General features: G+C 38.3%; 1 protein-coding gene across 2 annotated transcripts in view; it reads left to right on the forward strand.

Annotated features, from left to right (window-relative positions):
* Mrpl48 (mitochondrial ribosomal protein L48) overlaps positions 1–15,087 on the forward strand; it is a 53,799-nt gene that overhangs the window by 22,921 nt on the left and 15,791 nt on the right. For both annotated transcript variants that reach the window (XM_046441938.2, XM_058578539.1), the window contains 2 exons: positions 5,551–5,639; positions 13,706–13,875. In XM_046441938.2, coding sequence (XP_046297894.1) covers positions 5,551–5,639; positions 13,706–13,875 — 259 coding nt within the window. The remainder of the gene's footprint in view (positions 1–5,550; positions 5,640–13,705; positions 13,876–15,087) is intronic.

Genomic DNA, 15,087 nt, shown 5'->3' on the forward strand with positions numbered 1-15,087 from the left:
CATTCCTAGCCCCTTCATATGTTCTTTTTTTTTAGAGAGAGAGAGAATTTTTTTAATATTTATTTTTTAGTTTTCGGTGGATACAACATCTTTGTTTTATTTTTATGTGGTGCTGAGGATCAAACCCAGTGCCCCGCGCATGCCAGGCGAGCGTGCTACTCGCTTGAGCCAACATCCCCAGCCCCTATGTTCTTTAGGATATCTTTAACACCGGAAATTTTCAAATTGAATTATAAGATATTCAGAAAAGAAGAGTAGAGAGCAGTACCCTAATTTTACATTTATTTGTCTACTCTGTGTATATATGGGCCATGGGTACCATTCCTGCTGCCTCTGTTTATGGGCCATGTGGATAGTTAGGTTTGCACATGGATTGGCCATGTGTTAGATTTGCGCCCCTGTGACCAAATACTTGACAAGAACAACTTAGAGGAGAGAAAGTTTATTTTGGGGTTCATGGTTTCAGAGGTGTCATCCATAGATGACTGAATTCATAGCTCTAGGCCTAAGGAGAGGCAGCAGGTCAGGGCCAAAAGACATGGCAGAAGAAAACTGCTCACTTCATGGCATCCAGGAAGCAGAAAGAGGAGGGTGGTAGGGGCCGAAGGCAGATGAATTCCTGGGTTCCAGCAGCCTCCTCTAGCCACCCACCACCTGCCTACAGTTACCAGCCAGTCAGTCCATTCAAACTAGTATGAACTGATTAGATTACAGCTCACAATCCAGTCATTTTACCTATGAACATTATTGCATGAACACAGGAGCTTTTGGGAGTTACCTCATATCTAAGCCATAAATAGGCCTGGTACTGATAACCATATTTTTCTTATTAATGTAAGCACAGTAGACAGGTAGAAGTAAATATATTAAAAAAGGTCTGAAGAGGCTAAAAATGAGTAGTACTTAGAGTGCTCTTATCACAGTGTGAGCAAAAAGGTAGAGTCAGAGAGACATGGTATATTCAAATCCAAGTCATTAGAACTAAAAGGAGTATGAATAATTTTTGAAGGAAAAAAGTGGGCAGCTGCAGGGAGAAATTTGCCAAGGGCAAATCATTGCAGATTATCTTCTTAAACTAACTCAAGAACCGTTTATGGGGGCTGAGGTTGTGGCTCAGTGGTAGAGTGCTTGCCTAGCATGTGTGAAACGCTGGGTTCGATTCTCAACAACACATAAACAAACAAACAAACAAATAAATAAAATAAAGATATGTGCTCAATACAAGTAAAAAGAACCATTCATGGTGTTTTTTTAATTTTTATTTATTTATTTATTTATTTTAATGTATACTAACAGCATACATCATTTGCCAGGTTCTTGCATTCTCTCTGCTCTTGAGGGACTTATAGTCTAATGGATAGAGACAATATCCTGTAATTAGAGTTTTGGCTGGGATTATCCCAGTTTTTTCCCTCTTTCCCTACCTGCATAGCCCTGCTAAAATCTAAAATTGTTTGTTCCTTTTTCGAAAGGGAAATAATTAAACAAAGTTGTCTATTCCCATTCTAGATTGACAGGTTTAATTCTTAGTTTAGAAAACAAGGATATTGAAGGACAGTTCTCTCTGGCATATATACAGGGAAAAGAAGCTAAGTGGGAGAAATCAGTATCTTGTAATTGTGGTAACTGAAAGTTTTTCAAAGCCTCTTTTTGAGATATGAGGTTTTGTGTCTTTGTCAGTGAAGAGTGCTCTTTTTTCTCATGAGGTTGCAATGTTAAAGTGACTGAAGGAAACCCAGCTTAATGACTCAAGCAAGGGGAAAGAATCCAGTTGAATTTACAGGAAATCAGAGGCTTTCAAACTTACACATTTTACAATTAAAACAACTGGATAATTAAACAGTTTAACCACTGGTAATTTGAAACAAACTTTTCATTTAAGGGGGAAAATGGTTAATTTAACAGTGGTTTGAACCAGCTTTTTAATTAACCAGCTGCTCTAATTATAGGAATTGCCCAAACTGAATTTGAAAATGTCTCCTTGCCAAGGAATTCCTGCAGATGAGACTGAGTCAAGCATTTGCGGCCCTTTCAACTTCAGATGTATCATCATCTCAAAGATCAGTTTTCCTTCTGTTTTCTGAAATCACTGGTGGATGATTGAATTTTTATGTACTTAAAGAGGGTGACTAGCAACTCTGAATTCTTTTTTCCTTTTGTACTGGGGATTGAACCCAGGGGCACTTAAAGTTAGTATCCTTTTTCTTCTAGCCACTTACTTTCTCCACCTGAGGATAATCACTGTTAACCATTTTCTTCTGAATTCTGGTCTCATTTCAAATGTCATTTTTTCAGAAACCTTTGCTGATATTCCATTCTAAAGTAGATATGCTTATTATGTTGTCATAGCTGTCTATTATTTCTTTATTTATCACTTATGACAATTTGTATTTTATATTTATTTTGTGACTATTCCACTAGTGATTCCACTAGGCTGTAAGCTCTAAAAACAGAGTTTTGTTGGCATTGTTCACTGTTGTATCCACATATCATAAGTATTCAATAATTAAACTCTTCCTAAGCCTTGGTTATTTCTCTAAGTTCATCTTTTAACATCCTGTTCCTCATGCTCTGCTTTGAAATTCTTTCTGGTTCTTCTCCTGGATTTCTCTTTGCTAAATCCTTCCTGTCCTTCAAGTTTTACTTAAAAACCATATGCTCCAAGAAGCCTTTCCTGATCCCTCGTCAGCTAAAGTGCTCCTCGCATGTGCAGGCCCTATCATATATAGCCCTTATCACCCGATATTGATGTACTCTTCGTCTCCCTAGGTGATAGGTTCTGTATTGCATGGACTTTGTTCATTGTTTCAACTCTGGCTTCTGGGGTAGTGCTTGGTACCAGTCAGATCTCCACACATAGTAAGTTAGTTGTATACTGCATAGTTTCACAATTCTCATGTATCATTTACATAGCTCTGGTTGTACAATTGTCACTGGCTACCTGGATGCATGATAATAAGTATTCATTGAGTGAGCGAACATACTTTAGAGAGTTCATTGCTTTTTAGGACGTCATATTTTGAGATAGTAAAATCGTGTTAGATAGGACTCATTTTCAAGGTTCTGGTCTGAGGATCATCATGTCCCCATCAAGGAAATTTTGATATCAGCCTCTTGGGTGGGCCCCAGGTTGAAGGATCTAGAGCTCAAAGCCTCAAAGGTCTTATGTTCAGAGAGATACAATTGAGGCAGCAGCCAAGGACATACCTCATTTATGTTCATTACTCTTTGGGAACTTCTAGCTGAAAACACCTCCCTCAGGTTGGTGTGGTGGTACATGCCTGTAATCCCAGCTACTCAGGAAGCTGGCCCAAGTTTGAAGCCAGCTCACCAGCTTAGCAAGGAAAGAAAGATCTCCTTCTTCTTGCATGGTAAACTCTTGTTCCTCTTTTAAGAACACAGCTATTTTGTCTTCTGAACCTATTCCCCTGCACCCTACACCCCTACCCCAAAAGCAAAGTTAATTGTCCCTTCCTTTGTGTACCTACAACATTGCCCACATCTCTATTAAAGTAATTTGTAGGGCTGGTATTGTGGCTCAACGGTAGAGCGCTTGCCTAGCACGTTCGAGGCCCTGGGTTCAATCCTCAGCACCACATATAAATAAATAAAATAAAGGTTTTGTGTCCAACTATAACTAAAAAATAAATATTTAAAAAATAATTTGTATACCATAAGGTATACAAATCCTCATCCTTCCTGAGGAGACCTTGAATGTTTCCAAAAAAAGTAGCATATTTGATTTACCTTTGTAACGTCCCAGTGTTTACACAATTGTTGGCATGTAATTGTAAATATGGACTAGTCCATAATCATGGAAAGGAACCAAGGGATATCTTGATAAAAGAATGCAGATTGTAAATTCAGGAAAGCCTTGAAACCAGGATTATCTCTGATTGACCTGGCACAGAACAGACCTCCTTGGAAGCCCATTTTAGGAAACAGCAGCCTAGCTGGGCATAGTGGTGCATACCTGTAATCCCAGTGACTCAGGAGGTTGCAGTAGGAGGATCGTGAGTTCCAGGCTAGCCTCAGCAATTTAGTGAAACCATATCTCAAAATAAAAAATAAAAAGAACTGGGGATGTAGCTCAGTGATTAAATGCCCCTGGATTCAATCCCTGGTACCAAATAACAACAATAGAAACAAAAAACAGGTACCTAAGAAACCTTTTCACTTGATGTCAGACTTCTCAATATAATTTTGTGTTACCACCTGACAGAGTGATGACCCTAAGGAGATGAAGACAGGATTACAAGAGCCAGAAGGAAAAGAAGCAGGAACCTAGGACGAGGACTTCTCCAGAGAGTAGAGACAGCAGAAAAGACAGGCAGACAAGCAGAGCTGTGCAGGGCTAGTTCCAGTGAATGGGGAGAGATAAGGAATGGAGACCAGAGCCAAGAAAGGTCAGATCTAGCCAGATTTTGTATTCTGGAAATTCAGTTGTTTTAATCTAATGGTTATGAACACTGGCTGTGCAGTCAGATAAACCTAGATTTAAATGGCAATTCTGCCTCTTTCTTCCTGGATCATTTGCTGGTCATTTTGTCTTTTTTTTTTTTTTTTTTTTTTTGAGCTACCATTGCTTCTTTATTTGTAAATGAGGATAATAAGATTAAAAGGGAATGTTTGTATATGTAATATGTTTATATGAAAGCAAGAAGCAAGATGTGATCAGCAAGTACTTCCTTAAAGGAAAATTTTGGTGGCACCTCTCTACCACAATAAATATGTATATAGGGATATTCTCTCTCTCTTTCTCTCTCTCTGGTACTGAGGATTGAGCCCAGGGGTGCTTTACCACTGGTCTTTTTTATTTTGAGATGGTCTTGCCAGGTTGCTTAGGCTGGCCTCAGCTTCCCAAATTGCTGAGATTACAGACATGTACCACCTCTCCCGGTTTAGGGATCCTCCTTTTTTAACCTAGTAGTAGCATGCATGTACACTATTCTGTACCTAAGTCTTTTGTTATTGTTGTTCACTTAACAATATATTTTGGATATTGTTTTATATTAACACAAATAATTCAAATTGGATGATTTCTGTTTGTGATGCTGGGGATAGAACCCAGGAACTTGTGCATGTTATGCAGGTGCTCTACCACTGAACTACATCCCAGCAGTTCTATAAAATCTATAAATTTTATAGAACTTGGTGATTCTCTTCTTTGCTGAACATTTTTGCTACTTGCCTCTGTATCTATAAAGTCCCAACAAAAAATGTTATTGCCTATTAAGGAACAAGAAGAGATGAGAGCCCTATGAAAATGTATTTTGTTCTCCTATCCCCAATGAGTTTTGCAGGAGAGAATTTCTCAAAAGAAAGATGGGTGGTGGGAATTGGATATATTCTATGGGCTAAAAGGGGAGAAAAGGAGGGCAAATAGAATTTGTCTAGAATCAAGAAATACCTATGGTTATTTAAACAAACAAATTGCTCTCTGGCCCCAAATATTTTCAGTCCTTCAGTGGATAATTTGTCTCCTATCATATGATCTGTCAGTCCTTGGAAGAGCTTAGAAATAGGCTTGTTTTATTTTTTCTCTTTTAGGTGGCATTCTACTGACTACCAGCCGGCACTATAAGACAAAGCCCACTCATGGGATTGGAAGATATAAGCACCTAATTAAAGAACCAGAGGTAAGGGGTGAGGAGAGTCTATTAGCAAAGGGGATATGCAGCCTTTGCAAAGACTTGAAGATCATATATGCACAGGATGGGTAATATTGGAACTAGAAAGTAAGGGGAGTTGTCTCTTAGTTCTCTCATTATTTAATTTGGAATTATCCAGATTGAGATATTTCTTTAAGAGTCCAATCTTGTCCCTAGGCCAGATTATCAAACTAAAAAGAACATGGTTTAGTTTTACTATTTGTGATTCTTTCTTTCTTTCCTTTTTCTTTTTTTGGTACCAGGGATTGAATCCAAGGGCACTTAACCACTGAGCCACATCTCTACACCATTTTTATTTTATATCTTGAGACACGGTCTCCCTAAATTGCTTAGGGTCTTACTAAATTGCAAAGGCTGGCTTTGAACTGGTGATCCTCCTGCCTTAGCCTCCTGAGCCACTGGGATTATAGGCATGAGCCACCATGCCCAACTGTGTATATTACTATTTTTAAAATTTCAGTTATTGAGTATTATATACCAGGTGCTGTAACTACTATGTGCCAGGCTTTAAAAACATCATTTCATTTTACACTATTATAATTGATATGTTTAATTTTTTAATATGATTTTTTAGTTGTAGATGGATGCAGTACCTTTTATTTAACTTATTTATTTTTTAATGTGATGCTGAGGATCAAACCTAGTGCCTCATATGTGTGAGGCAAGTGCTGTGCCTCTGAGCCACAATCCCAGCCCAATATGTTTAATTTAATCCTCAGAATATTCTATGGTTGTTAAAGTCCCTGTTTGAGGAATCTAAGATGCAGCAAGATGAAATGACTTGCCCAAATGACTAGTGATTTCCAAAACTAGTATTTGCTCAGAATCCATCTAATGGTTTATGCTATTTCTATTTCATATGAATTCACTATATTTAGCTTCACATTAACCTTTGCTGTAACAGATGGAGAAACTGAGGTCTAAGGTGGCCACTCAGTGTCATGGAGTGACTAAGCAGATAATTAAGATTTGAGTCCAGATTTTCTTTGGCTTTCATCTGAGTCTGGTACTCTTGATGCAGCCACAAGTTATGCCACTTTGCCACCCCAATCAGAGCCAAGCCTTCTGTATATATGTGTGTGTGTCATTGAGTCATAAACATGCTCAAAGTTCATTATGAACTGTTCAGAGTGCCATCAGCAAATCATTCAAGTCCCAAATTGTAAATTTTATAATTTTTATCACCAAAACTTTTGGAAACTGAGTATGCTACAGGGCATATCAGGCTTTTGGTCTGAGGATTAGGATGATGCAATTCCTTTCCAATTTTCTCACCCTAAAGAGTGCCATCTGTGGCTAGGAATGTGGCTCAGTGGTAGAATACTTGGAGTACTTGCCTAGCATGCAAGAGGACTTGGGTTAAATCCTTAGTATCACAAAGAGAGAGAGAGAGGGACAAAATAGTAATAGACATACTCTCATCTTTCACTTTGAAATCAGACAGAGTCTGGGGTTGGGTTTACAGACCCACTTTCCAGCCCTGACTGGACATAAAGGGGTTACCTTTGCCATTTCCTTACTATTGTAACCTTATATATGTACATATATATATACTTATATATTGTAACGTGTGTGTGTGTATGTGTGTGTAAAATAATGTGAACATTTCTGTATAAAAGTGATAATTTATCCCAGAGTCCATTTAGAGGTCCATAGTATAATACTGCAGGGTCTTAAGAATGGCTACCATAGGCCATCCCATAATAAATCCAGGCCAGTCATAGGAATGCGAAGGTTTGATGGTGGACAGTAGCCCATCTTTCCTACCACCTTTCTCCTAGCCTTCCTTCTTTTCTGCCTGGCTGTCTTCTATATGCAGTCAGTGTGGGCTTCCCAAAACACAGCCCTGTTTCATGTACATCCCTTGCAAAAATATCTTTAATAACTCCCTGTGGCATTCATGAAGGTGTGAACTCAGTAGGAACAAAGGAGGGGACGAATGTGAGAAAACTTGTGCAGGTAAAATTACAGAAACTAGAATCTTGATGTTATATGCAGTTAAGCTCTTGCTGGCTATGCTGTGCCCTGGCTTAGAACTGAGCAATAATAATATAACAATGAGCTCCTGATGATGTGGATCAGTCCAGACAAATCTAGGCCATCATGGAAAAGCAAGTGAGATGCCCAGAGGGACACTGGAATCAGCTTTCTTTCTCTGTTCACCCAAAACAACACCTTTGAAGAGCCCTGGGATTTTCCTTAATTAGAAAAGCCTTCTAGGACTTCAGGGAAGTTCCTCTCTTCTCTGTTGGAAAATTTTAGCCTCTCCCCATTGCATTCAGACTTTAGAATTCTTCACAACTCAACTGCAGTGCTGTCACAGTGAGAAGTCCTGTTGTATTTGGCCATGGGCGTGGTGGGCTATGAACAAGAGAGAACAAGGCCCTGCACCTTGATGACTGATCTCTCCAGAAATTGGCTTCTCACTCATAGCAAGGTCTAGCACCCTGGTCTGGTCACCATTGTTAAAAACTTTACTAATACAGCTGGGTGTGGTGGCACATGCCTGTATTCCCAGAAACTTGGGAGGGTGAGGCAGGAGGACTGCAAGTTCCGGAACAACCTCCGTGACTTAGTGAGACCTTGTCTCAAAATAAAAAGAGTTTGGGATGGACTGGGGTTATAGCTCAGTGGCAGAGAGCTTGCCTAGCATGCGTGAAGCATTGGGTTCTATCCTTAGCACCGCATACAAAACTAAACAAATAAAGGCATGCTGTCCATCTACAACTATAAAAAAATTTTTTTTAAGGTGGGGTGGGGTTGTAGCTGAATAATAAAACACCCCTGTCTACCCCCTTCCCACCACCTCTGCAAAACAAACAAACAAACAAAAAAACAACTTTAGTGGATGGGTCTGGGCTCTATGCTGTCTGCCTGTGTGACTCTGGAAGACATTCTCAGTCTCTCCTGGCTTTATATTCTGTCCACACAAAATGAAGAACCAGGACAAAAATCTCTCCCCCCACCCCATCTCCCTCTCTCCCCAGCATTGGGGCTCAAACCATGTGTAAATTAATGTTTATTGAGTGTTTAAATATGTGTTACAGATTTACATATAGTATTTTGTTCAATTCTCAGAACATCCCTTCGAGATCAGGTCTGTTGTCAGTATTACTAGCCTTGTGAATGGAATATTTGTGTATCTTCCCCCTGCTAGCGCAAACTGGGTTCCTGCTGTCTTCGGCTGACCTGGAGACCATTCCAGATGCTCTGGCAGCCTGTAGGCTGTTGGCTCCTAGATAGAGGTGGCTTAAGACATAAGTAGAGACAGATTTTTTTTTCTTTCCCCCACTTTTTTTTTTGTTGTTGTTTGTTTTGTTAGGTGTTGGGGATTGAAACCAAGGTCTGAGCATGCACTTTATCACTCAGCTACATCCCCAGTGCCCATTTTCTCTTTAAAAAAGTATTTCTGTCAATAGTAAGACTAAATAAATCTCCAATTATTAGGACAATATGGCATTGTCTCAGGGGCTGGGGTTGTGGCTCAGTGGTAGAGCGCTTGTCTAGAACGTGCAAAGCCCTGGGTTTGATCCTCAGCACCACATAAAAATAAATAAAAATAAAATAAAGGCATAGTGTCCAACTACAAATATTTTTTAAAAACATATGGCATTGTCTCAGGATAGACAAATTGTCCAAGGGAATAAAATAAAGACTACAGGAATAGATCCACATATCTATTGACACTTAGGACACTTAGTATATGACGGGTGATACTGCAATACAGAGGTACTCCATCATTTGGGCTGGATGATTATGAGGAAAAAAAAATTACTTTTTTTTTTTTTTTTATACCAGGGGTTGATCCTCAGGGACACTTAACCACTGAGACACATCCCTACCCCTTTTTTTCATTTTATTTAGAGACAGGGTCTTACTGAGTTGCTGAGACTGGCTGTGAACTCGAAATCCTCCTGCCTCAGACTCCTGAGCTACTGGAATTACTAGCACCTCTTCACCCGGCAAAAAGTGACTCTTGATTCCTGTTTCAAACTATACACAAAAATCACTTAAAAATGGATTATAGGCTGAGGGTGTAGTTCAGTGGTAGAGATGTGCTTAGCTTGCACAGGTCCCTAGTTTCAATCATGAGCACCAAAAAAAAAAAAAAAGCAATCATAGATCTAAGTGTAAATGTTAAAATAAAGCTACTAGAGCCAGGTGCATTGCCACATGCCTGTAATTCCAACAGCTAGGGAGGCTGAGGCAGGAGGATTGTGAGTTCAAAGCCAGCCTCAGCAACAGGGAGGTGCTAAGCAACTCGGCAAGACCCTGTCTCTAAATAAAATATAAAATAGGGCTGGGGATGTGGCTCAGTGGTCGAGTGCCCCTGAGTTTAACCCATGGTACCCACCCCCCAATAAATAAATAAATAAAGCTGCTAGAAGATAAGATAGAAGAATATCTTCATTGTCTTAAGGTAAGCAAAGATTTCTTAAACCAGACATAAAGTCACTATAAACATAAAAGAAAAAATGAATAAATTGGACTACATTAAAATAAGAACGTTTATCAAGATACAAAATAGTAAAAAGGAAAGCTAGAGAGAAAGCAAAGATATTTGCATATACATGCAAGTGATTATGCCTAGACTATATGAAGAACCTGTATAAATCAATAAGAGAAAGACAACTCAATTTTTTTTTTAATATTTATTTTTTAGTTTTTGGCGGACACAACATCTTTGTTTGTATGTGGTGCTGAGGATCGAACCCGGGCCGCATGCATGCCAGGCGAGCGTGCTACCGCTTGAGCCACATCCCCAGCCCCTGACAACTCAATTTTTAACATGAACAAAGTGGTTAGTTCAGTGGTAGAGCACATGCTTAGCATTTGCAGGGCCTTCAGTTCAATCCCTAGCAACCAGAAAATAAAAATGGACAAATATATGAGTAGGCAGGTAATAAAAGATAATATCCAAATGGCCATAAACATGGGAAGGTACTCAGGCTCAGTAAACATAAAGGAAATGTTTGTCAAAACCTCAATGCAGGGCTGGGGATGTGGCTCAAGCAGTAGCGCGCTCGCCTGGCATGCGTGCGGCCTAGGTTCGATCCTCAGCACCACATACAAACAAAGATGTTGTGTCCGCCGAAAATAAATAAATAAATAATAAATATTTAAAAAAGAAAAAAAAACCTCAATGCAGGCTGGGGTTGTGGCTCAGTGGTAGAGTTTTCACCTAGCATGCATGGGGCCCTGGGTTTGATCCTCAGCATCACATAAAAATACATGAATAGAATAAAAATATTGTGTCCAACTACAGCTAAAAAAATATAAACATTTAAAATTTTTTTAAAAAAAACTTCAGTGCATTACCACTACATATACACACTCTGCCTCAAAATAACAATTTCAAAAAAGTGACTAAACAAAGTGACTAAACTAAACAAACCAACCAGAAAGCCTTACTGTACTGTTTTCTAAGTTTTGACAAGAATGCAGAGCAACTAGAACTCTCATACACTGCTGGTAGGGGACTAAATTGAAAACTACTTTGTAAAACTGTCTTGAGACTATCTGTTAACAGTGAACATATGCATACTTTATGGGTCAGTATTTCTTTTTTTTTTTTTAATTGGTTGTTCAAAACATTACAAAGCTCATGACATATCATCTTTTATACATTTGACTCAAGTGGGTTATGAACTCCCATTTTTACCCCAAATACAAATTGCAGAATCACATCGGTTACACATTCACATTTTATGGGTCAGTATTTCAATTCCCATATATATTCCCAAGAAAAACACATATATACTTTCAGTAAAAGATAAATACAAGGACTGGGGTTGTGGCTCAGTGATAGAGCACTTGCCTAGCACATGCTAGGTGCTGGGTTTTATCCTTAGCACCACATTAAAATAAATAAATAAAATAAAGTTATTGTGTTCAACTACCAAAAAAAAAAAAAGATAAATACAAGAATATTGGCAGCAATGCTGTTCATAATGGCCTCATGCTAGAAACAACCCACATTCCCACCAAGAGTAGAAAGGGTAAATACATTTTAGTATATCTGTACAGTGGACTGCTAGATCATTGAGAAGGAAAGACCATTATTGTTTAATATAATGCATGACAAAATTTACAAACATAATGAGAGAAGCCAGACATAAAAGAGAATGTAGCATACCATTTCGTTTTCATGAAATTCAAAATTAGATAAAATAACCATATGGTTATATAAATAGAAGAATGATTACCAATTTGGGAAAAGGAGGAGACCTTTTGGAGTACCAGAAAAAATCTGTTTATTGTCTAGAATACTGATCACACAGATATTTTCACTTTGTGAAAATTTATTAAGCTGTATACTTATTTATGCATTTTGGGGTACAAATATTATGTTGCAATAATATCTTCCAAAACGTAGTAGATTTTCTTTTGTTCTTTTTTCAATGCCTTGGATCAAATACAGGGCCTTGTGCATGCTAGGCAAGTAATCCCAAGCCCCAAATTTTTATTTATTTATTTATTTATTTATTTTAATGTCTGTTCATGTTTTTTTTTTTAAAGGAGAGAGTGAGAGAGAGAATTTTTTTAATGTTTATTTTTTAGTTTTCGGCTGACACAACATCTTTGTATGTGGTGCTGAGGATCGAACCCGGGCCGCACGCATGCCAGGCGAGCGCGCTACCGCTTGAGCCACATCCCCAGCCCCCAAATTTTTAAATATGGAAGAAAAGCAGTTAAAAAGGCTTCTTTTTCCCACTATAGCTTGGCCACCCAGTCCCCTCACAAGAACCCAGTGATATAATTATTTTTGAACATCCTTTTAGAATAATTTTTGGATATACAAGCAAACAAGTGTATATGTAATTATACACACACGCAAATACATACATCTGTTTTCTCCCACCCACCCTATATGTGTGGCAATATTTTGAACATACTGTTCTACAGTGTGATTTCATCTTTTAATTTATTTTAAAGGTCTTTCTATATTATTATTTAAAAAAATTCCTGCCAGGCGTTGTGGCACATCTTTATAATCCCAGCTATCTGGATGTTGAGGCAAGAGGATGTCAATGTAGTGAAACTCTGACTCAAAATAACAATTTCAAAAAAGGAGCTGGGGATGTAGATTAGTGGTAGAATGCTTGCTTAGCGTACTTGAGGCCCTGGGTTCAGTCCCCAGGACTACAGGCACAGAAAAGTTTCTTATTTCTTTTTATAGCTGCATTAATTTATTTAACAAGTCTCTTCTGATGCACATTTAGGTTAGATTATTTTCAGTTAAGAAGCATTCTTCATCCTGATCTATGGTGTGGTAAAGATCTTTTCCCAGGCCTCATTCTAACTTTTTAAAACAAACTGCACAGGTTGATATGTACTTAGGCAATACTTTATATGAAGGATAAAGGTAGAACTAAAATAATTATTCTACCTCTCAGTTCTCAGCAAGAAGGATGTATAGACAGTTGTGGAATCTAAGAACTAGGAGGTCTGCAAGAGAATGAATGCTGGGACTCCCTGCTGTTGACGTCTTCAAGATTTTGATGAATGCTAAGGATTCTCTTCTCAGAAAAATGTACATGTAAAATTTTGCATATATATTTTGCGGCTCAATTCATGTACCTCTTAATTCATATATGAAGTCTAGATTCTGAATCTTTTAATCTAGACTAGAGGTATAGCTCAGTGGTAGTGCATGCTTAGCATGTATAAGGCTCTGCGTTTAATCCCCAGTACAAATCTGACATAAATACATCAATTTACAAATTGAGAAACAGAACTAGAGATGGGAAGAGAGTCTCAAAACAAGGTAATGGCAGAAGACAGTCACATGTATTCTTGTTAAAATAATGCCAGTAATTTTCTCTCTCCTGATGTTGTTACCCAAACTGTTAAGGGAAGCCACCCATTCCTTCCCAAGAGAACTTCAGCTTGTAGGTAGGGTAACCTGAGAGAAAAATGGTGAACAATTTTATTTGAATGATTGAATTTTTTAAAAAGATCCAAATGGTATGATTGTAATTTCTTGTACAATACTTTGATTTATTTTCTTTCTCTTTTTGTTTTCTGTTCAGCCCAAGAAGAAGAAGGGAAAAGTGGAAGTGAGACCCATTAATTTGGGGACAGATTCTGAATATGGGGTTTTAAACATTCACTTAACTGCATACGACATGGCCCTGGCAGAGAATTATGCCAAGTATGTTCATAACCTCTGCAACCATCTCTTCATCAAAGTCGAGGAAAGGTATGAAAGGAGCCTTTGGGTGGATGTTTTTGATGTAGCATGCTCTGTCTTTTTCATTAAATCACGTTTTTTGAGAAATAATTTACATGTAGTATAATTCCCCCCACACACACTTTTTTTTTTTGGTACTGGGGATTGAACTCAGGGGCACTCAACCACTGAGCCACATCCCCAACCCTATTTTGTATTTTATTTAGAGACAGGGTCTCACTGAGTTGCTTATTAGCACCTCGCTTTTGTTGAGGCTAGCTTTGAACTCACAATCCTCCTGCCTCAGCCTCCCAAGCCACTAGGATTACGGGTATGCACCACTATGCCCAGAAAAATTCACCTTTTTTTTTTTTTTTTTTTTTTAGGTATATAGTTTGCCACAATCAAAATTTATATTCCATTAGCATAGAATTGTCCATGTCCTCTAGTATAGTCAGTCAGTCTCCTTCCCCTGCCCTACTCAGTTCCCTGGCAACCAATGATTGATTTTCTGTCCCTGTTGTTTTAACTTATTCAGAATATCATGTAAATGGGATCACACAGTATGTAGCTGTTTCTCTGGCCTCTGACTTAGCATGATGTGTTTGGGAGTTATTCATGGTTATTCAATTTTCCTTTCCCCTTTTCCGCCAGCCCCTGGCAACTACTATACTATTTTTCTGTCTCTGTGTCAAGTTTTAATTTATTTTTTATTTTTTGAGGTACTGGGGATTGAACCTAGGGATGCTTTACCACTAAGTTACATCTCTAGCCCTTTTTATTATTTATTTTGAGATAGTCTTGCTGAGTTTCTGAGGCTGGCCTCAAATTTATAATCCTCTTTCTTCAGCCTCCCAAGTAGCCTGGATTAAGTTTTTATTTTTTTTAATTGTGCTAATACATATAAAGTTTATCATTATAACTTTTTTTTTGCATACTGGGAATTAAACCCAGGGGCACTCTACCACTAGGTTACATCCCCAGCCCATTTTAGTTTTTATTCTGAGACAGGATCTTGCTAAATTGCCAAAGCTGACCTCAAATTTGTGATCCTCCCTGTAAGCAAAAATAACCAACACAGCTTCAGTACTATAATGAAAACACAAATAACCGGGATGGAGGCAAACCTCAAATGGATTAGCAAACTCTACTTTATTCTGCAGTGAAGTCAATCAGTCAGGTATGGGAGGGCTCATTTTCTGGGTACAGAATGGCCCCAGGGTTACAGAAGAAGTGTTGAGT

This window comes from Marmota monax, unplaced genomic scaffold (genome assembly GCF_021218885.2).
Source record: "Marmota monax isolate L192 unplaced genomic scaffold, Marmota_monax_Labrador192_F-V1.1 WCK01_AAM20220418_F8-fsc00068, whole genome shotgun sequence".
Lineage (NCBI taxonomy): Eukaryota > Metazoa > Chordata > Mammalia > Rodentia > Sciuridae > Marmota > Marmota monax.